The following is a 24565-nucleotide window of genomic DNA, read 5'->3' on the forward strand; positions in this document are numbered from 1 at the left end:
GTGCCCTGCGGTCCCAGGCAGAAGCTGTTTCCATAAACAGCTGGGCCCAATAAACCTCAGTGGACAAGAAGTTTTTCCACAGAACTGTGGAGAGAACTGGAGAAGGGGTGCCAGGGTGAGAAAATGCCTCCTCCCATTAGCTCAAAAATGCCAAGCTGGGCTGCCCCTTTCTCTGAAATACCATGAACTGAAGGGAATCTTAAGCAGACATCTAATTCATTTCCCTGCCTATACATAGGACCATATCTAAATCAGCCCGAAGAGATGAAAATCTATTTTTTCAAAAGCTCTCCTCCCCCAGCCCCCACTGCTGCCTACCCTCATACTGGAGTATGCAGGCCAGCCACCCTACCAGCTGCCCATTGCTCCTGCCCAGAGCAGAAGCCTGGGCAAGGGTAGGGGTGGGGGTGGGGAGCAGTGGGGCAGGAAGGGAACCTTTGTTGGGACAGTGTCATATGGGAGCTCAGGGTGGGGGCAGGGCAGGCTAGGGGGAGGGAAGAGGGAAGAGGGAGGGTGCTGCACTAGAACACTCAGTAGCCCGGCCCGGCCTGGCCAGGCCTGGCATCCCCTTAGTCTGACCACTCATTGTCATCCAGCTCAGAGTCATCATCTGACTCACTGTACTCTACTGCGATGCGCCGGGAGAGAATGGTGGCCACGTCATTGCCCACAGGCTCCTTCTTGGCCTCCTGCTCCCACTGCTCCTGCACCTTCCGAAGCTGGATGCCTGCAGGGAAACAGCAAAGACAGGTGCTCAGTACCTTCTGCAAGTCACATCTAGCCCATCCCCACCTTTCCTGAATCCAGTCATTCCCAGTAGATGACGGCCACTCGATTCTCTAGAGACTCCAGGAAGGAGTAAAGTGCTCGGGGCCTGGGTCTGCCCACTAGCTTTTGAAGGTGCACCCACAAAGGAACTTCCAAGCTCAGAATAGCATGGCTGGACTGGACCTTAAAAGCCACCTGGTCCAACCCCCCTCATCTAAAAGATTAGGAAAGATAAGGCTGAGAAAAGTTCAGTGACTTGCTTGAGGTCACTGGCTTAGTGGCAGATCATTTAGGGCTCAACACCACCACCACCCCCCTACATGACCATTCTTCCTGTACATCCACTAGGGTTCTCCTGTGATGCCTCGGCATGGTGTTGAGGTGACCATGGATTCTGGAAGGCCGTGTCTGGGCAGAGCCTACCAAGCTCCAATCTGGGTTAGAGTACAACCCTGGCCAGCACTCAGATAGCAAACACAAAGGCTCCAGGAAATACGGATGGATTGTCATCCGCATCAATGGAAGTGGCCTGCCACACTGATGAGATGACAAGTCTATTAGTATCTTCCATTGACATCACCTTAAGGTTCATGAAGCAGGCGACACAGCGACAACAATTTGTAGTTATACGGCACCTTAGATAAGGCTGGCAGAGCACTTTACGTATATTATCTAATGTCATCCTGGGAGGTAAGTGCCACGGTGCTCATATCCTCTGTTATCCCCACCTTACAGATGAGAGCACTCAGGAAGACAGAGGTTAAGTCACTTGCCCAGAGTCACACAGCTAGTAAGCATCAGAGGCCACATTCAAACTCAGGTCTTCCTGACTCCAGGCCTAGCACTCTAAGCACTGCACCACCTTTGTGACATAGAAGCAAAAGGTACCCCATTTTACAGATGAGGAAACTGAGTCTCAGAGAAGTTAAGTGGTTATATAACTAGTAAGTATCAGAGACAGGCTTGAACCCAGGTCTCTCATGACTACTTTTTTCCACTGTATCACTGACCTCAAAGTGCTTGTAAGCCAATAGCTATGTAAGCCTTCAAATGCTATTTTCATTACCCACAGTCCTCTAGAGTCTTCTCTGATGGCTCCTCCCCATGGCACGGAGGCCACCCTGGATCCTTGAAAATTGTTTTCAGGTTATAAACAGTTAGAGTGAGAGCACCATGAGAGCCTGGCAGGGTTGGAGGCGCATCATCAAGTCGGCCACAGGGGGATGAATTTTTTGCCCATATCACCTCTTGAAGACCATTAACTAAAGTGTCTACAAAAGCAGTGCCCATGTGGATGAAAATGTGGTCAATGGAGATGCCACAAAATGGTCATGTTGTCAAACTTTTCACTAGCTGCTAAGGTCCCTGGAAAATCTTCCTTTCTATACCACACTCAGTTGCTAGAATCCTTGGTGGCTATGGTGTTTCATTGCTGAATTTCCCAGCCTCCTTCCCTCCATCATACTCACCCCTCCGAATGGCAGCAAGAAGATCACTTCTGGCATCACTCATTGGTATCAACGGGATCTGAGGTTTCCGTGGTTCAGATAATACAGCACCCGGGGAGGCTGAGTGGGCCGGGGAGGCCGTGGCCATTGGGGGGCCAGGAGGGGGTGGAGGAGGAGCTGCAGGAGGTCCCATGGGGCCAGTCTGCGGGGGAGAGACAGAGTATGGACAGGGTGGGGCTGGGGGTGGGGAGGGTGTATAGGCAGGGTGGGCCAAGGTGGCAGTGGCAGCGGGTGCAAGTGCAGGCGGGGCAGAGATGGGGCTGTCGAAAGCTGTCTGGGCTGAAGGGATCACTGGAGGTGGGGGTGGTGGAGCAGGCGGTACAAAGAAATCGGCCATGGGCACTGGCTGGGACCTGGAGGGAGAAAAAGAGAGAGAAGATTAGGAGATCAGAACTAGGTTTGAATCTGAGTACTTCATGGCTCCTTTCTCGTAGTTCGATGAGAAGGTCTCTGAGGTGACATTCAGTTGGCCGTTCTAAGGTTCCTACCGACATGCTGGCCTGCCTCTCTCCCTTTGAACTGGGCCTGGAAGACATGGGTCGGTAAGTTTCCCTGAAGCTAGAGACCAGCATGATGCCCACAGTCCCAAATAACCTGAGTACTCTTTGAGTACTGACAAAGGACCGGAGCCTTTGATCTTTCTTGGGGATCATGGCAACAGAGGAGGCCCCAGAGAAGGTTTTCCAGCTCTCCTCTGCTACATAACTGAGCATTAACCTTGAAGGCATAACTGGAATGGGGTTGAACTGAAAGGAATTTTGGTTTGGGCAAAGTAAACACGGCAACACCTGCCACTTCTATAGCATCTGAAGATTTACAAAGTTCTCTCCTCACAACAACCCTATAAGGCAGGCATGGGCTGCAAAGATTGCAGGTGAGTAAACTGAGGCTTGTCGAGTGTCATAAAGTGAATATCAGAGAAAAGATGAAAAGAACTAAATGCTGACATGCACGGCAACGTAGTGACTTGTACAAGATGTCTTAGGAGTCAGCAGTGAGTCCAGGCAGAACACAGGGATGAGAATCACAAGAACTCTTTTCCATCTTGCTCTGATTCTCAATGGCTGCATGACCCTGGACAAGTACCCTACCTTTCAGGGCCTCAGAGGTTCATAGACTTAAGCCTGAAGGGACCTTAGAGATAATCTAGTCCCCAGTTTCCTCATATGTCAAACGGGTGTAACAATAATTGTCCTGCCTACTTCAAAGGCTATCAGGATGGGGGTGGGCTGAAAGAGGGAGAGGGAAATGGGCGCTGCTTGGATGGAAGCTGCTCTTCCCACCTCTTGCAGTGTGAGGGTGCAGAGGAAAAAAGTGGGGTATTTAAGAGCACCAAGAAGTAGGTAAGGTAAGGTATGTGGCTGGAAGCCAGCTTAGGTCAGAGGAGAGGCAGTGATGACAGTGAAGAATTCTGTTTCAGCAGCTGCAGGAGGAGACAGTGAGGCTGGAAGGCTCTCTGGCCCAGCCCTGGCTATCCTTCCTCTGCATGCTGCTGGGCATGTGTGGGCTCAGGTCAGGGCCCAGTGCAGGATGAGCAATGGTGACACCCACGAAATGAGATTCTGAATCACGGAGGAGCCTGGCTCACCTCTAGGCTCTGTCTCTTCAGGAGGGGGAGCTACCTGCCATAGGGTTAGCATGATGAGTCCTTAGGTCACTGATACCTCTGGTGCCAGGTCCCTGTACCCAAAGCCAAGAAAGGAGGGGTAGGAGGTATAGAGGATGACAGCCTACCCGTAGTCCTTGATCAGTTGAGGCCTGGGTCCATTCAATATTGGATCTGGAGGCTGCGGCACATGAGGCTGTTGGATTCGGCCAATGCTGTTCTGTCGACTGCCTGGGGCTGTGGGCCGGTAGGTCAGCTCGGGGAGCTGGCTGGGAGCCAGGATGATCTCCTTGTGTTCCACGGGCAGATGAGGAGTGGGTGCCAACACCTGCTGGGCTGGATGGTTGGGGCTGGCTGGGTAGGAGTGATCACCGATGTCTGATGCGTAAGACCTAGAGCAAACAAGAATAGCAATGGTTGCGTCTCAGTGTGAACAATGGTAGCCAGAGGCAGATGGGAAAGAGAGTTGAGGATGGGATGGCTAGCAACAGCACGGGCAAGGAAGGTGCCCAAGAGGGAGCGATGGAGACATGCCATAGGACGGCTAGCTGAACGGGACCCTCAAAATCACTTCATTTTACAAAGAAGGAAACCGCCACTAAATGTGCCACACTGTCTCTCAAGGTATTATTATTATTGTCATAGTGTTCTTAGAGATCATCTAGGAAGCTCTAATTTGGCTTTACTGGTATTTATCTTGACCATAAAAAAGATGGGGCTGGAGAACACAGGGGTGTACATCAGGGTGGGAGTACAGACAAAGTGATGGACTCATCAACAACTGCCTTCCACTTTGCCAGTGCCTCCGAAGATCGAGGGCCCCTCCCTGCCATAAATCCCAACCCCCTCAATAGGACTGAGCCATTTCCAACCCCTGGAAGTTTAAAAAGGTGGCTAATATCCTCACATATTGCTGGTGGAATTAAAATGAGTAGGAGCATATTGGGAGGGCATCTGGTTGTTTGCAGTAAGAGTCGCCAAGATAACTATGCCCTAGTCTAATCATCTCATCATTGGGAATCTGCTCTGAATGTGATCATTTTTAGAGGGAAGAGGGGCTGCAACTGGGATTTCATCAGGGTGAGTGAGGAGCAACATCCCCTGGCACGTCACGTAGTCTGAGACAGTTGGCTTGGTGCAGTAGGAGGTTATGTGACTTTCCCACATCCATCCAGCCTGGGGCTCTGAACTCTGGCTCTTCCCCTTCTAGGGCCAGCTTTTTAGCGACTGAACTGAACTGCCTCTTGGGTGTTATTATAAAGGGAAACAGCACCATTTATAATCAATGCAGAGAATAGGAGATAACCTGAAAGTCCAAGTTTTAGGTGAATGAATGGATAGCAATGGAATGGAATATTCCAATGTAAACAATATACTGAAATGTGGAAGGAATCTCATGAAGCAATACATTTGGAATTTTACTAGTATGAACAGATGACTGACCAGAGAACAGCAAAGGACATGGGTGCTGATATGTACGTATTGTACCAGAAGTTTGGTTTTCACCATAAGGAGCTGTATGTTTCATTGGTTTTGAAGTGCATGATGAATTCTTTTTTACAACTTTTTTAAAAAGAGGATGAATGCCTTATGCCTGGGGAAAGGTTGATGAGGTCTTGGGGTCTTTTGCTGGGAGGGGGAGAAGGGATTGCTTTGAGAAATGGGTCAACTTTCTGTGCAGTAGCATCACACAGAGTATATTTTTTGGCAATAGAAAGGGGGAAACCAAGGGATGAGTAGGTAATAATAGGTAACACCTGCCTATTATCTGGGGAGAGAGATCCTTCTGAGGAGGCCATGTGATACGGAGATGGCGAGAATCTGTTATCAGGCCGAAACTCTTTGTCATATGCCATCATGCTCCACTCCATCCGCCGATTCCGTGCCTTCCGCACTTTCTTCACCTCCCTGGTGGAGTCCTCCACCAGTCGCTGTTCCTGGGGATCAACACAAACATGCCTCAATCTCCCCATGTTGGTCAGCAAAAACCCAGCCCAGTCCTGTTGCTTTACAGTAATCTCTACAGGGCTGCTGAGGCCCTCCATATATACATATGTATGAATGGCAGTCACCTAGCCACGATACCATAGCTTTCCTTTCACAGAAAGCAGGCTGTCGAAGTTAATACTAGGTCAGAAAGAAACCTGAAGAAAGAGTGGATTAGACTATCCCACAGCCCCAGGCAGCACAATAGGATGAACTGTTTATGTTATAAGTGCCTTCCAATTGGTGTTCTTGCCTTCAGGCTCCTCTCTGGTGTATCTGAGTAACTATCCCTATGGATCAGATCCTGTTATTCCCCTGCTCAAAGACCTTCACTGGCTCCCTGTTGCCTATATGATTAAGTACAATCTTCTGATTCTGGCATTCAAGGTCCTTGAATGAGGCTCCAACTGTTAGTCTATACTATTGTCATACTATTCCCCTTTACTTCCGCTATGTTCCAGCCAAACAAAACCACTCTCTGATTCCTGGTCTTGTTTGGCCCTCTCCCATCTTTGTGCCTTTGCTCATGCCATCCTCCATCTTGGAATAAAGCCCCCCACTGAAGTCTTTCCCTTCCTTTGGGAACTCACTCAGATGCTGTCCTCCCTCTACAAGGCCTTCTCTGACATCCCATGTGAACGTGATCGGTCCTCCTCAGACTTCTTGGAGCACTTTGCCTGACTCTCCTTTGGATCATGGTGACTTCTGTGCTTGGCCCTTTCCCATTGGAGTGTTGGCTCTTTAGAAAAAGGCCTAAGTGGTGTCTAGCTCTGTATGCCCGGCATCCAGCACGAGCACATGGTTTGCTTCATTGAACCAAACCAGATTGATAATTCTATTCCCTTTTCCTGTCCACCAGTGGTGCCACCATCCTCCCAGCAACTCGGGCTCACAGCCCAAGCGTCACCCTTGCTGCCTCCCTCTCTCTTGCCATTCCCCATATCCCCATAGCCAAGCTGTTGCCAAGGTCTGTTGAGTTTATCTAGTCACCATCTCTTCTATCCACCCCCTTCTCTTCTCTGACACTGACACCACCCTAACTCCAGCCCTCCTCATCTGAACTATCCCAATAGCCTGCTGCTTGGTCTCCCTGCCTCAGCTCTCCCCATTCCACTCCATCCTCAACTCAGACATCAGCATTCTCTTCCTAAAGCAATGTCTGATCACCTCACCCCCTTCCCCTCAATTACTTCCAGTGGCTCCGTATCACTTCTAGGATCAAATATAAAATCCTCCGTTTGGCTTTTTAAAGTCTTACCTTTCCAGTGTTCTTATACTTTCATCCTCCTACCTGACCCCTGACCCCACATACTCTGTGATCCAGTGATGACTCCTGGCTCTTCCTTGCACAGGACATTCCATCTTCTGACATTTTTCTGAACATTTTCTCTGGCTGTCCCCCTGTGCCTGGAACTCTCTTCCTCCTCCCCTCCCTGGCTTCCTTCAAGTCTCAGCTAAAATCCCACCTTCTGCAAGAAACCTTTCCTGACCCTCTTAAGGCACTTAGCCTCCCCTCTGAGACTACCTCCAATTCATCTTGTCTATATCTTCTTTGTCCAGAGTTGTTTGTATGTAGTCTCCCCGTTGAGAGTAGGGATTGTTTTTGCCTTTCTACAAAGAAAGAAAAAAATCTCTAAAAAAGATCTCTAGAGCTTAGCATAGTGCCTGGCATGCAGTCAGTGCCCAATAAATGCTTGTTGACTTGAAAAAAAGCTAGCTAATTTAAAAAGTACTACAACTTTCCTCCATAGTGCATTTCAGTGTCTATGAGTCCTGCCAGGTGGTTCTTCTGATTAAAACAAAAGTTGTCCTTTCAGTAGTGAGGCCTAGATTTGGCCTCAGACCTTCCCAAGTCAGGATCTGAGCTGTGTTAAGCATGTGAGAATGGTAATTAGTACTGGATCAAGAGATATGGGATCATCTGCATAGATACGATCACTGAATCCATGGTTGCTGAGATCAACAAGTAAGAATGTAGAGAGGGAGAAGAAAAGGGGACCAGGACAGAGGCTGGGGGACCCCCACTGTTAGTGGGTGTGACCTGAAGAGCCAGCAAAGACTGAGAAGGAAGGGGCAGTTGGGCAGATTGGAGGAGAACCAGGAGACAGTAGTGTCATGAAAACCTAGAGAGAAGAGAGTATCCACAGGAGAGGGTCATCTTCGCCAAGGGTCAAAGGCTGCAGAGAGGGCATAAAAGCTGTGAGTCTGGGTGATCTGGCAGTCACTGGAAACTCTGGAGAGAGCAGTTTTCAGTTAAGTGAGATTGGAAGCCAGATTGCCCAGGGTTTAGAAGCAAGTGAGAGGAGAGAAAGTAGAAGCACCTATATAACCCCATCCCAAAGCCCATCACTATGGGACTCTCCCCTTGTTGGTGGAGATGAAGGCCCTGCCCTGTGTAATGGGTGGGCAAGTTGGGGAGAGCTGAGAGAACTCCAGCCTTTGCTAAGTTCTCTTCTGGGGACTCATCATTCAGGAGCTCTTGGCTTCTAGCCTGGAGAAAGAAGATGGAAGGGGCCAATCTCACTTCAACCACTGCTGAAAGAAAAGACTTTAGGAAGACATGAGAGGGGTGGGCAGATTCCATCATGGCCCTAATCCCAGCTTGCTACTTGAAAGCTGTGGGGAGTATCCCCGTGGCTTAGCTCCAAGGCCCTTGCTCTTGGTTAAGCTGCATTATCTCACTGCCAGTGGGAGAGCTCCTTCACTCTGTGTGGTCTGGCATATGTTCTCCTGTGTATATACCTTCTCTTATTTCTGTTTTGCTATGGTTTGGATAAAGGGGTTTCTTTGGTATTTGCTATGTGTTCATTGTGGAATTGGTATTAGGAAGGAAAGGGGTAAACCCTGGATGTAGAGCTTGGGGTCCCCTTCCCCCCAAATGACAAAGTGATAAAAAGTCAGCTGGAACCTGATCATATCCCCAAGACTATCAATACTATTAAGGGGGGCAGATAGATAGACGTCTAGTCTCTGAGGAGAGCAGAATGGTGGCCTCTGGCCCCAACTTCCTGCTTCCCATCCTGGCAGTAATGAAAGTCTCCTCTGGAGAAAGCTATGGATGTCTATTCTGCCTCCCTTTGACTTCAGAATCCATGGGTGCCTCATTAAACATGTGGGGCTCCCTCTAGCCCCTCCAACTATTATAGACAGAGTCCCTGAGGAGTTTAGCTACAAAGAGGAAGAGAGGGACTGAAGGACAGATAGTGGGGGTGCTCAGAGCAAATGAGAGTTTTTCGAAGGATGAAAGGGGATACAGTCGATGTAGTATGAATTCGCCAAGCATTTATTCCATTTTTCCTGTGTACTGAGCACAGCAATAGGCATCAGGAATGCACAGAAAAAAGCAAGAAGCCCCTGCCCTCCCCTCCAATGAACAGATAAGTATAAACAACATACCTCAAGGAGGGAGAGAGTGTTAACAAGTGGGGGATCAGGTAAACTAAACCTTTAATAATAATAACAATAGCAATTAGCATTTATACAGTGCCTACTATGCGCCAGGCATTGCAGTAAGCTCTTTTTACAAATGTTATTTCATTTGTTCCTCACAACAACCCTGGAGGTAGGTGCTATTATCACTCCCATTTTGCAGTTGGGGAAACCAAGGCAAACAGAGGTTGAGTGACTTGCCCAGGGTCACACAGCTAAGGATGTGCCTGTGGCCAAATTTGAACTCAGGTCTTCTTGACTCCAGGCCCGGCACTCTATCCTTAAAGGAAACCAAGGATTCTAAGAGGCAGGGCTGATCAAGATTTACACTTCAGGCAGGACAGTCCATACAAAGGCATGGTAGAGATAGATGAGAGGCTGGGTTCAAGGAACAGCCAAGAGGCCAGGCTGGCTAGAGTGTACAATGAATGCAGGACAGTAATAGAAAATAAGCCTTGGAAGTCTGGTTGGAGCTAGTGTGTGAAGGGCTTTAAATGAATGAATAAAAAGCATTTATAATCATTTACTCTGTGCTCAGTGCTAGGAATACAGACACAAGGGTGAGATGGCCCTTGCCCACAAGGAGCTGACATTCTAATGGGGAAGACAAAACATGGAAGGGAGTGGTAGCCAAGGAAAGGAGTTTTGGTCTAAGCCAACAAGGGCAGTGAGGTCATCCATTGGGCAGTCAATTAAGAAGATAGCCTTTCCAGAAGCAATAGTGGGATTGGTTTGGTGCATTTAAGAAGCCAGAAATACTTCTCCTTAGACAGAATTGCTGTATGAATTGTTTTGTTTGTTGCACTTATTACATAGAGACAGATACTGATCTGACGACTCCACTTGAGGAGGTTGACAGTGGGAGATTGCAAAGGTGGGTGGTGTTAGGACTAGGGGCAGATTCCAAGACGGCCAGGATGGATGACTGGATGGGATGCAAATGAAGAATGGGCCAGTCTGGGGCCAGCTAGATATAGTGGGCTACGATGAGAAGGAAATGCTACGCTGAGGAGTTTTTATTTTATCCTAGAGGTAATAAGGAACTGCTGAAAATTTGTGATTGTGGAATTTGTGCTTTCGGAAGATTATTTTGACAGGTGTATGGAAGAAGGCTGGGAGAAGGGAGAGACTGGAGGCAAGGATACCATTACTATTCTCTAGGGAGGAGGTGATGAGGAATCCATGTGGGTGGAAAGAAGGGGGCAGATGGGAAGGATGATGTGGAGGTAGAATAGGAATTAGTGGTGGTACCTTTATGGAAATGGGGAAGTGTGGGGGAGGAGCAGGTTTCAAAGGGAAGACAACGAACTTGTTTCTGTCATCTTGATTTTGAGATGCCAATGGGACATCCAGATAGAGGTGTCTCGCTGGCAGTTGGTAATGAGGGGACTGGAATTCAGAGGACAGATCACGTTTAATAATCACTGACATTACATGAAAGGCTTATAAAATGCTTTGGATTTTGGAGCTATCCATGTAGAGACGATACATCCTAAGGAAGCTGCTGAAATCACATGGCTAGATAGTATATATAGAGAAAAGAACACCCACACTTGGCGGGGGGGAGATAGAGCCAGCAAAAGAGACTGACTAAACTGATTAACAAAGGGAATTCATTGAGATGGAATCAAAATGGCAGCTCCTTGTAATGGGTCACGTTGTAGTCTTAGTCATTTACCCTTCAAATACCTGAAAAGAGCTCTCATGTCTTCTCTTTTGCAATTTCTTCAAGTGACCTTCACACAGTGGGTTCTCAAAGCCGTTTCCCATCCTGGTTATGCTCCAGCTTATCAAAGTCCTTCAAATGTGGCCTCCGGAACCGAACACAATATTTTACATGTAGGCTGATCAGGGCAGAGGACAACAGGACCCTTCCCTTCCTTAGTCCAGCCTAGGATCGACGGAAAATCGAGGAGGGTCCTGGGAGTCCAAGGAGGGTCAAGAGGGGTTGGGGGGGGGAGGCAGACAGAATGGACAAAGGCTGATATCACTGCAGCCTTCAAAAATGGGTAGCTGAGCTTTGCATCTATAGATTCTGAGGAAAAGGTGCTTTCTGAGCACTGAAGTCCACACTGGGGAGCAGTGTTGCAACAGACCGACCATAGACTAGCTCTGACTGTGGAATCTGATCCTCACCTGTAAAGGATATCCCAATCTGCAATACCGCCAACAAGGGGCCCAGAGTTGAAGTTTGAACCAGAATCTCTCGGCAACTTCCCTACATAGTTCCTGGTTCTCTGGGACCAAGCAAAGAAAAGGCTAATCCTTCTTCCACAGGATGGCTCTTTCGATACCTGAAGACTGCTACCATGCCCCACCCTGCCCCAAGTCTTCCCCTTTCCAAACTAAATACTGACTCTCACACAACATGGCTTCCAATCCCTTCATCATCCTGGTCCTATTCTTCTGGCAAAGACAGAGCTTGTCAAGATTCTTCCTAAAACATGGCAAACTGAACACACACACACATACACACACACACACACACACACACACACACACACACACACGAGCACACACAATCACAGATAATAAGGGACCTAAAAGGTCATTTAGTACACCTCCCTCACTTTACAGATGAGGATAATGTGGCTCAGAAAGAAGTGACTTATCCAAGGTCACATAACACGGGTCCAAGTCAGGAGGGCTTCTGACTCCATGGCACCATGAGAGATGGGGAGCTCCTCTCATGTCTAATTCTCTTTCCAGCCCCACCCATGTACCTTCTGCCTTCGTTTCTCCTTCCTCTTATCCTCAGTGGCCTGAAGCATTTTCTCTTTCCACAAGTTGAAGAAATATGATGGGTCAGTATAGAATTTAAGGCCATCTTTCTTGTCATCTCTGAAATGGACCCAAAAGGGCATGTTAGTGAGCTCATCAACAGTCGGCATCTAGTCTGCCCCCCTGTACTTTACAGAAGAGCAAAATGAGGCCTGGAAAGGGTCAGAGACTTGCTTAAGGTCACACAGTTTGCTGTGATTCAAACCCAGATTAGAAAGCCCTGCAGTCCAGGGACATTCCTCAAGCACAGAAAATGCCCTCTCTTGTAGGAATGATGAGGCCCAAGAAATATTTAACACTAGGTCTCCAGACTGCCAGGCAATGGATGAAACCATTATTTCAACCAAACAGACACTTCCCAACAAACACCCAAACAACCTGCCCTACAGAGCACATTCCTGAAAAATGGGTATTGCTTGGCATCAGCAGGGAAGGCTACTGTAGCTGTGTGCTCTCTGGGGAACCCTACTGAAGGAGTGGTGGTGTAGGAGAAAAAACACTGAGCTTGGAGTCAGGAGATCTGAGTGGAAGCCTCATCTTCCCACCTACTAGCTGTGTGACCTAAGGCATGTCATCCACTTCTCTGGGTCTCAGTTTTTTCATCTGTAAAATGGGGATCATAATCTAGAGTGAAGATGTATTTGGTGCCTACTGTGTGCTGAGGCACCAAGGGAGATACGAAGCTCAGGAAGATTGGGCCCTACCATAAACCCTATAATCATATAAACTCTAAATCATTGCCAGCTCTTCTTTATTATCACCAATCACGACTGTTAACTGATGAATGTTCTCTGGTGTGGAGGGGGTCTTAGTATATCCTTATATGCCCTCAGCTCTGAGCCAAGAAGTGAGGAGGACAGGCCTAGAACACGAAGGAATGCTTGACTCGCCGGTCAAGGTGATGAGGCCTGGGCAGGCAGAGATCACTATCCAGGTGAGACTGCAGCTCAACATGGAGCCAGGGACAACCTCTTTCATGGGAGCAGCTCACATATTTTTAGTAAGTGGGGTACAAAGGCTGGTGAGAACTTTACTCCCCATGGCCCTGTACGGCAGGAAGGCTATTATTTTGTCCACTGTCACATGAGGAAACTGAAGCTATGAAAGATACAGTGAGTTGCCCCAGGTTACACACTGAGTCAGGAAAAGACTCAGCCAGGGCTCAGTCAGGTGTCCCAACTCTAAGGCCAGTACTCCTGACCAGACCCAAAGCCCCAGCAGACAGAGCAGGATCCTGACTTGGACTCCACTTGCTCTTACTCTCCAGACCTATCCTAGTTGCCAGGGGCCCTACCCTCCCTCCTACCTGTAGGCCGTGAGGATGTTGAGTGGTGGGGGCTTGTCACACCGCTGGTACATCTCCATCACGGGGTTGGGGATGGAGTTACGTGATACCACCTGCTGATTCTGGATTGTGGAGCTCCGGAAAGCCTTCCTCATGTTGATATCCTGCAGGGACACTGCGGAGCCGAGGAGCACAGGATTTAGAGTGGCAAGGGACCTTTGAGATCATCTAGTCAAGGGGTTCATGACTTGGGGTCCACAGAGCCCTTGGTGGGGGTCTGTAGATATACTTTAAGGGGCTCATGACCTGGGGTCCACAGAGCCCTTGTGGGGTCTGTGAATGGACTTCGAGGAGTTCATAACCTGGGGTCCACAGAGCCTTTGGGGGTCTGTGAATAGATTTCAAGGGGTTCATGAAATTGGATGAGGAAAAATTTACAACTTTATTTTCACCAACCTCCAGTTGAAAAACCATGACTCTGAGAAGGGGGGTCCAGACACAATAAAGGTAAAGAAGCCCTCATCTGACAGAAGAGGAAACTCCACCCCAGAGTGGTGCCGTGGCCCCTGCTACCTGATGGCCTCTTGCCTAGTTCTGCCCAGTCTTCACACCAGATGCCTCCCATGTCACATACGTAGCTCTGGATTTCCAAACTGCATTGTGGTCATGTTCCTCCTGGGCCTGCCTGCGTAGATCCTGGCTGGATATCCCCAGATGCCTCAAGATGTATCACTTTATGGATTAGATGGAAGAGCACCCAGAAGGTTCCATGGCCTCTGACCTTATTGTTCCCAAAGCTTGTCATTCTTACCTTCTTCAAGCAGCAGGAGCCACATTAGGCAGGTAGTGGGGCCCTACTGACTTTGATACCAGAGAATGAGGAGACCTGGGTTCAAATCCCAGCTGTGTTACCTTGGGCAAGTCACCTGCCCTCTCTGGGCTTCAGTTTGTTCCTCTGTAAAATTGTGTGTGTGGAGGTACACTAGGCAACCCCTAAGGTCTCTTTTACTATCATCTATGATCCAACTGCAGCCCCTCCTTGCAGCTAACTGCCTGTTGGCTTTTTTACTAAGTACCTAATCCCCTTCTTGGGACTCATTTGACAATCAACCAGGTACACTAAGAATCTCTAAAACTACAGCAATAGGAAACAACCCAGGCACTCACTGTCTAGGCCAGCATCTGGAATCCTACTGAGCCTTATAGACGGAGGGGAATTTCTTTGCCCAAGGTCACAGGGCAAGTCAGTGTCGGCCCAGTCCTAGCACTCAGCACTTCAGGGACCCTGTGAGGCTCTGGCATGGCACCTCCCCTTTAGCTGCAGGTCTCCATGGACATCTCTTCCAAAGGAGGCTGATTTAGCTAGCACTACAAAGGGGCTATGTGGTACAGGGAGTCCTGTGATGGCTCTGTCCCTGGCTCTGCCATAGACTTTGACTTAGGGCAAGTTTCCTGATCGGGAGAATGAGAGGGTTGGACAGCACGACCTCATTCTTAGGCCCTTTCTGGCCCTGACATTCTACAACTTGCAGAATGGAGATGGGGCTTTAGGTCCATCTAAAGACTCAGGGTACTCCCTTCTATTGGTGACAAGATCCCCTCTTTCTCTGGGCCTTTCTTTTCAAAGAACCTCCAAGGGGCTCTTGGGAACAAAGAAAGACTCAATAAATCCCTGTTATAAAGCACCTGCCCACACCACAGATGGAGTTCAAATCTCATTCCCTACCTACATGATTATATTCACATGCCCCAATTGGAATAGTTCTTGCCCTCAAGGAATTTACATTCTATTAGGGGGATAACAACATGTATCTTGATAAGTAAATACAAAATATATTCAAAATAAAGTAATTTTGGAGCGTAGAAGGAGAGTTGGAGCTGTTCACCCTTCATTTTCTAAGAGGACCAATGATATCCTGACATTGGAGTCAGGGCACAGTGTGTCTGGCTGGGGCTGATCAGTCCAATACGAGCTCAGAAGGTTCTACCATAGGTCGGGCACAAGCAGTCCATTTGAACATTTGCAATGGAGATGTCTCTGGATTTTTGCAACTCACGTTTCCTCTGTGCTACTGAGATTCTGCTTTGCTTAGAAAGCATAGCACCTTCTTTGATGTGGGCATGCCATGCTGGGTGGTCCTGTGCAATGTCTCCCACGTCTCACAATCGATTCCAAAACTCTTCAGAGAGACCTTGAGGGTGTCCTTGTATTGCTTCATCTGACCACCATGTAAGCACTTGCCTTGTGTGAGTTCTCTGGAAAATAGTCTTTTAGACAAGTGTATGTTTGGCATTCGAATAACTTGACCAGCCCATCGGAGTTGTGCTCTCTACGATAGAGCTTGAATGCTTGGCAGTTCAGCTGAAGAAAGGACCTTAGTGTCCAGTACCTTATCCTTCTAGGTACGGTTGACGGATGCATTGCCAGGGCTAGCTCAATGTTTAGGAGGCTCCAAAGAAAAGCGTGGGAGAGAAGAGATATTAGACTGACTACCAAACGGAACATCTATAGAGTCACTGTGCTGATCTCATGCCTGTAAAACCTGGACAGTCTACCAGTGTCATGCCAGGAAATTGAACCGCTTCCACTTAAATTGTCAGGAAAATTCTGAAGATCACCTGGCATCATAAGGAGGGAGGGTGACTTGGAGGGAACAAGGAATTCCAACAGGTGAAGATGAGGAAGGGGAACATTTCAGGAACAGGGGACAGCCTGGACAAAGTCACAGAGGTGGGAGATGGGGAACAGCAAGCAAGCTAGCTTTAGGGTGACTAGAAAGATAGGCTAGTGCCAGATTGTAACTGACTTGAAATGCCAGGGAGAGGAGTTTGTATTTTCTCCTCAGGACACTTCCTGAGCAGGGGAGTGACATGGTTAACCTCGTGCTACTGGAATCTCAAGCTGGCAGCCACGTGGAAGAAGAACTAGTAAGGAGAGATGCTTATGGGACATACGGAGGGAAAACCAAGCAGACAGCCAGAGGTGCAGGGATGGAGGCCAGGAGGGAGATGGAGGCTGGCTATGTACACCTGGCAGGAACCTGCATGGAGAGCATTGAAGAAGAAGCGGCACTCCATGGTACCAAAGCTGCAGAAGGAGCAAGAAGGAGGAGGCCCAAGAAAGGGTTGATAGTAAGAGGCGAGAGCAGCTTCAGCTGAGTGGGGAGTCTGGGAGCTGGATTTCAAGGGTGTGAGGAATGGGAGGTGAGGAAAGTAACAAGTAAAAACCACTTTTTTTTTTCTAGGAGTTTGGTTATGAAAGGGAACAGACATCCAGAACAATGACTTGAGGGGAAGCTTGGGAAGTTAGGCAGACAGCCAAGCAGATTTATAGGCAGCAAGGAAGCAGCCAGGAGACAGAGAGAAATTAAAAGTTTGGGAGAAGGGTGGATGAGTGAAGGGGCCAGCTCCTGGAGGACACAGGAAAGGATGCTAATGACTCCCAAATATGTAAAAGTAGCTCACATTTATAAGGGATTTTAAGGCCTACACAACTATTTATTCACAACAGGAAGGCAGAGAATGCACAATTATCCCCATTTTACAGATGAGAAAACTGAGAAACAGATGTGAAATGCCTTGCCACAGGTCACATGCTGGCAAGTGGCAGAGCGAGGAGAACTAATTATAGTGCAAAGAGTTTGGAGGCTTGAATCCTGCTTGGGCCACTTACTATCTGAGTGACCTTGGAGAAGTCATATTCCCCGCTCTGAGCCTCACTTTCCTCTTGTGTAAATTGATGGGGGAGGTGCACAAGACGACCTCGAAGGCCCCTTCCCATTCTCATCCCAGGATGCCAGCATCCTTTCACAGTATGACACAGAAAGTCTCTGACAGGAATTTTGGCCTTAGCCTTTATCCTCAGCAGTAACACAGGGGTTCTCCTGCAGTGTCAATATTTGCAGACCTATAAGCTATACTTTTAAAGCTATACTCATTTCTAGAAAGGCTTTATATTATTTTTATCACCCCCGCCCCAAGCTATTTGCTCCAGCAATGGCCACTAGATGGCAAACTTGAAGTAACTGAGCAGCTGCTACTCACCAGTGACCTCAACCACAGAAAACCAGCCTCCAAGTTATTGTCAAAACTCCCTGGGCCACCAGAAACCCATTCCCACCACATAATATGCACTGCTCCCACCCACAGTGCCCCATGCACATTCCTGCCTATCACCAGCTCAGAGAAGCCCAGTGTTTGCCTCTGGCACATACACTTGGAGCTCCGGCCCTAGCCCAGCTATCCCATGGGAACCAGAGTGCAACTAGAAAGAAAAGCCTAAGGCTGTCTTGTAGTGTCTAGGCCTGATGCCTGATTTCCTTTAGGCTCTAAGGTAAGTGGTTGAAGCAGATTATGGGCCTGCTTTCAGCATCACAGTAGGGGGAGATCAGAAGAGCATATCACAGGATTTCGGAGCTGGAAGGACCCTTGGACCACAAACCTTTGTAATGGGAAGGGCCCTTGGAGAGCACCTAATTCTAGAATCTCAAAGCTAGAAGGGACCTCAGAAATCATCTAGTCCAAGGGTGGGGAAGCTGCAGCCCTGAGGCCACATGTGGCCCTCTAGGTCCTCAAGTGCAGCCCTTTGACTGAATCCAAACTTCACAGAACAAATTCCCTTAAGAAAAGGATTTGTTTTTATAAAACTTGGACTCAGTCAAAAGGCCGCACCCAAGGACCTAGAGCACCACATGTGGCCTTGAGGCCACAGCTTCCCCATCCCTAATCTAGTCCATCCAACTTCCTTATTTTACAGAGGAAAAAACTCAGGCTCAGAGAGTTGAAATGGCTGGCCCCAAAGCATATAGTTACATATTAGGTTCATGCAAACCCACACTGATGCTAGGAGGTAGAAATCTCCATCGAGAACTGCATGGAGCAATTTCTGGAAAGAGAATCTTGGTACCTATAGTCTGTCTGGATCCAGGTAGTTTAGCTGGTAGGCTAGGACAACCCGTAACAGGCAAAGCCCAGGGAACATTCTCTCCCCCTGAGGAAAGGATACCTGTATCAGGTTCCCTTCTCTAGCCTATATGCAGCAGGGCATTATGGGTGAGGGTTAGGATGCAAAGAAATGCAACCTTAAATTATCATCCTCCAGCGTGTTGAGTCCTATAACCAGACACTGTTCTTAAGGCCTCCAAAGTCTCGCCCAACTCTCAGCTTACCCAACACAGCCTAGAGTAGAGGAGCTATTCCTCTGGGATGGCTGCACCTGGATGCTGCTTCCCAGCCTCTCTAGGTAATTAAGCCAAGTGAATTCCACTGTTAAAGCAGCTAGCTTCTTGTCATGGGGAAGAATCAGTAGGGTGATGAGGAATCCACAAGCTGGGCAAACATACACCCAAGGGCTCATAACTAGGTACTAAGAAGCTACATGGGCCCTCCCAAGATGCCAAAAGAAAATTCAGATGTAACTGGCAAATATTTAGCAAAAAATAAATAAAAATACAACAGAACATAGATAATGTTAATATATGGTTTTCTAAGTCAATATACACCTGCAGAATTCCTTCTATACAGTGAGTTTGACACCTCTGCTTTACAAATATCTCATTTTATTCTTGTAACAACCTGGGAGGTAGGTGCTATTACTATCCCATTTTGTAGATGAGGAAACTGGGGCAGACAGAGATTAAGGGACTTGACTAGGGTCACAAGCTAGAAGTGTCTGAGGCTGGGTTTGAACTCAGGTCTTCCTGATTCCAGGCCTGGTACTCTATCCACTGTGTCATCTGGAATTGTGAGCAAGTATGTCCTATATCTCTATTTGCATGTCTGTGAGTCTGTCTACACATGTGGAAGTATGTGCAGGAGGGAGTACATGCACTAAAGTATATTGGGAATGGATGTACATGAGGTAATATGTGTATCTATATGTGAGAGTACATATGTGTTTCTGGGGTGGGGGAGGGGAATATGAGTACAGAGTACAAGGCCTTCCCCAAGGGTTTGTGGTTGGGTTGTTTTGGGGGTAGGGTGGACAATCATAGCAGTTAAGCCCTGCCCCACACGTTTATCCAGTTGAACTTAGGATGTGTGCTATACATGAATGATAGGAGACTGATGTATCCAATGAGAACTACTCTGCAAAGAAAAGACTCCAGAATTTGGAGCATCGTGGTGGAGGCGTCCCCTTTTGCCTCTTGGCACAGGGGACAGAATGAGGCAGACATTTTCAGACATGGCCATGGACTTGGAGCTGGGGGTGGAGAGGGGAAATCTCTGAAGTCACCTGCTCTAGCCACCCCCACACCGTGCAGAAGTCTAGGTGAGGGCCATGCTGCACTTAACTGTACAGATTTGATATAAGGGAGGTTTTTAAGGCTAAAGGGGGTTGTTATAATAATATGATATATTGCTATATATGATATATATGATAAAGGGTGTTGTTATAGTAATATATTGTTATATATACAAAATATATTATAAAGGGGGTCATCAGGAAGAAAAGAATAGAAAACAAAAAACAAAGAAAAACCCAAGTTTAAATTCTTTACCCCCTTTACTATTCAAGTAACCTAAGGCAGGCCATTTTACCTTGAGGGGCCTCAGCTTCCACATGTGTGAAGTGAAGGGGGAGCAAAGATTGGACTGTAATCTCTGAGGTCTCTTTCCAACTCTAAAATTCTGTACTTATATTTCAATACTTCCATCCCTGCAGAGTCTCACCATATCTAGCACATAGTAGATGCATAATAAATGCTTGCTGATCAATTGTGATAACTGGCTCTCACCAATGGTGCCAGTAGACTACAAGCCAGCCCCACCTTCTTCTGCTTCCTCCTGACTTGTAGCCATGACTATTCCAAAACCCTCCATGGAGGACCTTGCCAAAACGCTGTGTGCCCACCTCTTCTTCTTAATATTTAGTGCCTACCAGCCGAGCACGTGGGCTAAACCATCTGTCAGCCCACATTCTCATTACCTGACTGCTCCCACGCTTTCCCTGGCCATCCACTTCTTCTCCGACGCCTTCTACAGCACAGCAGACCACAGTTTTAGAGTCACACAATTTAATTAATAAGGAAGGGGCTATGGACCCCTAGGTTGTGTGTGTGTACGTGTACGTAGTTATTAGCTATTTCAAGGGGTCCATATGCATACAAAGCATTGTCATTTTGGAGACTAATAAGTTTTACATGTCCATATTAATATTTTTCAAATGCACAGATACTGTTGAGATGAATGAAAATATAATTTTTTAAAAGGAGAAAGGATAGAGAAGTCCTCACGGGACCATGATGGCGGAGTGCTGTCAAAGCGCTTATCAGCTGTCTTTGCTTAACTGTTTTTCATTGTAACACAGAAGAATTCAAACTTGAGACAGCAGTGGGATATGGCCAAAAGTGACCATGAGATACAAACAAAAGGCATCAGGAAAACTTATTTCAAAAAATACGCAACTAGGGCCAGCTTTGAAGGAGTAAACAAATCACAGAGAGACAAACCCAATATCACAGTGCCTCCCTTGGAGCCCTGAGGCCAGGGGTCTGGCATAAGGCCCTAACAAACACCAGGCCCAGGATCTCCCTGGAGAAAGTTGGACATAATCTAGGTGAGAAGGAAAAAAAGTAGCCTTGCCCTGCCCCAGGAAAGAGCGATGCTCCCTTGGCTCATCCTGCCCTACCCACCTTCCTCCACGGTGGAGTCCAACTGCGTGACCTTAATCACCAAGAGGTCCACCCTTTCCTGCAGTGAGTTCATTCGCATGTAGAAACTGTTGGCTTCATTGAACAGCTCCCCAAAGATGTCCTCTGCATGTCTGCCTGGAATTGGAGGGAGAGGGACAAAGAACGTCTTGAGGGGGTTCCTCACAATACTCATCCAAGCCCAACCACTGGCCTTAGCCAACCCATGTCCAGCTTCTCTCAGTTTGTTGACTGATGGAATCGCTGAGCTGAGGTGATCTCTGGGGTCATCTGATCCAACTCATATCCAAACAAGAATCCTCATCCAGCCTCTGCTTGAAAGCCTCCCAATTTCCTGGGTCTCTCCATTTAGCTTTTCAGAGAGCTTTGTTGACTAAATCTGCCTCTCTGCCAGATCCCCCACCCCAGTTTCATGCTCCTACTTCTGCCCTCTGGGATCAAGCAAACTAAGCCTAGTCCAGAAGTGGGGAATCTGTGGCTTGAAGGCCACATGTGGCCTTCTAGGTCCTTAGGTGTGGCCTTTTGACTGAGTCCAAGTTTTACAGAACAAATATTTTTCTTAAGGGAATTTGTTCTGTGAAGTTTGGATTCAGTCAAAGGGTTGCACTTGAGGACTTAGAGGGCCACATGTGGCCTCGAGGCTCCAGGTTCCCCATCCCAGTGTAGTCCCTCTTCCCCAGGACAGTCAAAGACAGCCACTTGTCCTCTCACTAAATATTCTCTTGAAGATTCCAGCCTACACATCCCAACTTCCCCCAAGCATTTCTCCTGTGACATAATCATGGGTCACTTCTCCATGCCGACATTGGCCAGAGCCAAGTGAACAACTGCAGGCCTGGCCTACCAGGTGCATTTCTTATTTTCGACAATGAGGCACTGCAATGAGGTGTACAAAGACCAGGACCCTTGTTTTACAGAGGAGGTAACTGAAGCTCAGATCAGGGATTGCTTGTGGGGTCCAAGGCAGACGACTAGACTAAGTGCTTGGCTCCTCCCACCCTACCATGATGCTGCTCCATTAGAAGGGTGGGGCCAGGGGCAGGGGAGCATCTGCCATCTCCCTCAGTCTCAATCTCACTAAGACCAGTGTTGCCACATCTCTTCCACAGACAACCTGGGTGGCTGGAGAGGCCAGTGGCTCCTGGCTTTGCCACAGGAGCCCCCCTACCCCAAAGGCCAGAGCAGACTAGGCAGCCCCAACTTTGCTAGTCAGGTGTGTGTGGTGCTGCCTGCCACAGAGAGGCAGATTGCAATTCAATGTGAGTAAGGCCTTCCTAATAATGAGCACTGTGCAAAAACAAAATGGGCTACCTCAGGAAGTAATGAGCTCCCCATCACTGAAGGTTTGCAAGTAGCAATTGAAAGTTGTAGAGGAGATTCCTGCTGAGGTAGGGGGTGGATTCTATGTCCTGTGAGATCTTTTCTAACACTCAGATTCTGTGATTATGGGCAGGTTTCTGGGAGCTAGTGAGATTCCGAGTGGCTGCACTGCTCTAGTGACTGGCTACCACTCTTGGGCCTCCTCCACCTGCACCAAACACACCCCTACTGCCTTCACATCATTCAGAGTTCATCTCCTTTTCCTCAAAGTCCCAACAAGATCAGCCTTATGGGTATGATCTGAGGGACACAAAACTAGCACTCCTGCTGATGCCTAAGATTTTATCCTTAGACAATCATTCCTTTGAGTTAAAAATGGCCCTCTACCTGCTCCTCATTTTACAATGTCAACAGAGGAGAAAAGTGGGACATGCCAAGTCTCTGCCAGCTCAGTGTTGCTTTTGTCCCTTACAACAGAGGCCGGGGCAAAGTAAGGGCCCTGAAGGTGACAGGAAGGAGTGGGGGAGCGTGTGCTATGCCACTGCGCCACAAGGTAAAGACTCTGGGGCCTCCCCAAATCGAGGTGCATCATTATACTTTGCCATTGCTATTTCTTGGGCCTCAGCCACAGCTACTTAGACTGAGGTCCTCTTGGGGACAGGAAGCAGTCTCTGCATGAACATGCTCTTCCTGCTGGGAACAGCTGTTCTCTTTAGCCTCATCCCTCTTGCCTGCTAAGGCTGGATCTTTGAAGTGGTGGTGGACAGAGACAGCTCTGACATAAAGGAAAGAACACAGGCCTGAGAATCAGGAGACCTTGTTCTAGCCTCAGCTTCACTACTAAGCAGCTTGTCTAAATCAATGACTATCTCTGAGCCTCAATTTCCTCATCTGTAAAATGGAGAGTTAAGCTGAACCCCCAACCCCTCCCAATACTGGTGTGCCATGTCCCAAGATTCCTCTTAGCACTGAAATTCTGTGTCCTAAGGTGGTACCAATGCCATGTCCTGTGGTTCCCCCCTGCCCAGGTAATGCTATGGCCAAAGGTCCCTCTTGGCTCTGATGTCCCTCCCAGCATGCCATGCCACATTCCTTTCCACTCCGCGCCTTGTCCCCTGGCCCCCCAAGCATTCCAGGCTGACCTGAGGGGTGTATGCACGGTACTTTGGATCACTAGAGAAATGGGAAGCGTATTTGCCACTGCTTTCCTGCTGAGAGCCTCTAAGCTCCAGGGACTTGGCATGGAAGGCCCTCCATTTGGGAAAATCTGGCTGAGAGGCGAGAGGCTAGGGCTAGGACCCAGGGAAAGGCAGGGCCCTACAGCCAGGCCCCAGGCCATCTGGAGCAGTTCAAATCACAGACCTTCCCCAAGGCTTCGCATAGCTTCCTGTCCCAATGGTAACAGTGCACATCAAAAGTATTTTCCACAAAACAAAACACAAAACAACTCTGTGGGCCACAGAGCGCAAGTATTGTCCTTATTTCACAATCTAAGGGCCCTGAAGTCCACGGAGGTAAAGTCATTTACCTGCTGGTGACCCAGCTCAGATGTGCTAGAGCCAGGGCTTAAAGCCGCAGCTTCCCTCCAAAGCTGGGGCTTTGGCCACTATCTCAGGCAATGTCTCAACAGGAAAGGAGGTTCCTGCCTACATTCTAGCCTGCCCTCTCTGGCTAATGAGAGAACCCCTTGCTTGTAGCAACATGAGTACCTCAGCACACACGACCCATTTTCCAGGAGCCAGGCTGCTCACTAAGAGCTATCAAAATATGAGAGCAGGAATGGACCTTAGAGAGCTTGGGGATCGACTCCTCATGTTATAGTCTTCTGAGGCTCAGGAAAAGAGAGTTAGTGAGTAGCCCATGACAGGGTCGGCCATCATGGGGGTGTATTGGCAACCAAAAATGGGCTCCTTAGCACTTAGTCAACAAGTGCCCTTGACTAGTTTGGCTTTTTCCCTTGAACTGCATGCTGTTTGTATGTTGGACTGAAGTAAGCTTGTCGGCCCCTTCACCTTGCTTCCCTTGCTTAAGCTGATGGAAAGAACCTGTGCTTTCCCGGTCAACCCCTTCACCTTGCTTAAGCAGATTGAAAGAACCTGTGCTTTCCCCGGCGTACCTTACACCCCCGAAGAAGCTGGATGGTTAAAAGCAGCTCCCATTGGAGCCAGAGGCTGCTACAGCTACAGCTACAGCCACAGCCACAGCCACAGCTACAGCTACAGCTGAAGCA

General features: G+C 48.2%; 1 protein-coding gene across 1 annotated transcript in view; it reads right to left on the reverse strand.

Moving 5' to 3' along the window:
• Nucleotides 1-569: 569 nt before the first annotated feature.
• Nucleotides 570-24565, reverse strand: part of LOC118832803 (wiskott-Aldrich syndrome protein family member 3-like) — a 48783-nt gene continuing 24787 nt past the window's right edge. The window contains exons 4-10 of the mRNA XM_036740158.1: nt 20998-21132; nt 13385-13538; nt 12021-12138; nt 5644-5819; nt 4011-4274; nt 2238-2629; nt 570-727 (exon numbers count right to left, since the gene is read on the reverse strand). Of these exons, the coding sequence (XP_036596053.1) occupies nt 570-727; nt 2238-2629; nt 4011-4274; nt 5644-5819; nt 12021-12138; nt 13385-13538; nt 20998-21132 (1397 nt within the window). The remainder of the gene's footprint in view (nt 728-2237; nt 2630-4010; nt 4275-5643; nt 5820-12020; nt 12139-13384; nt 13539-20997; nt 21133-24565) is intronic.

Source organism: Trichosurus vulpecula, chromosome X (genome assembly GCF_011100635.1).
Source record: "Trichosurus vulpecula isolate mTriVul1 chromosome X, mTriVul1.pri, whole genome shotgun sequence".
NCBI classification, from domain to species: domain Eukaryota; kingdom Metazoa; phylum Chordata; class Mammalia; order Diprotodontia; family Phalangeridae; genus Trichosurus; species Trichosurus vulpecula.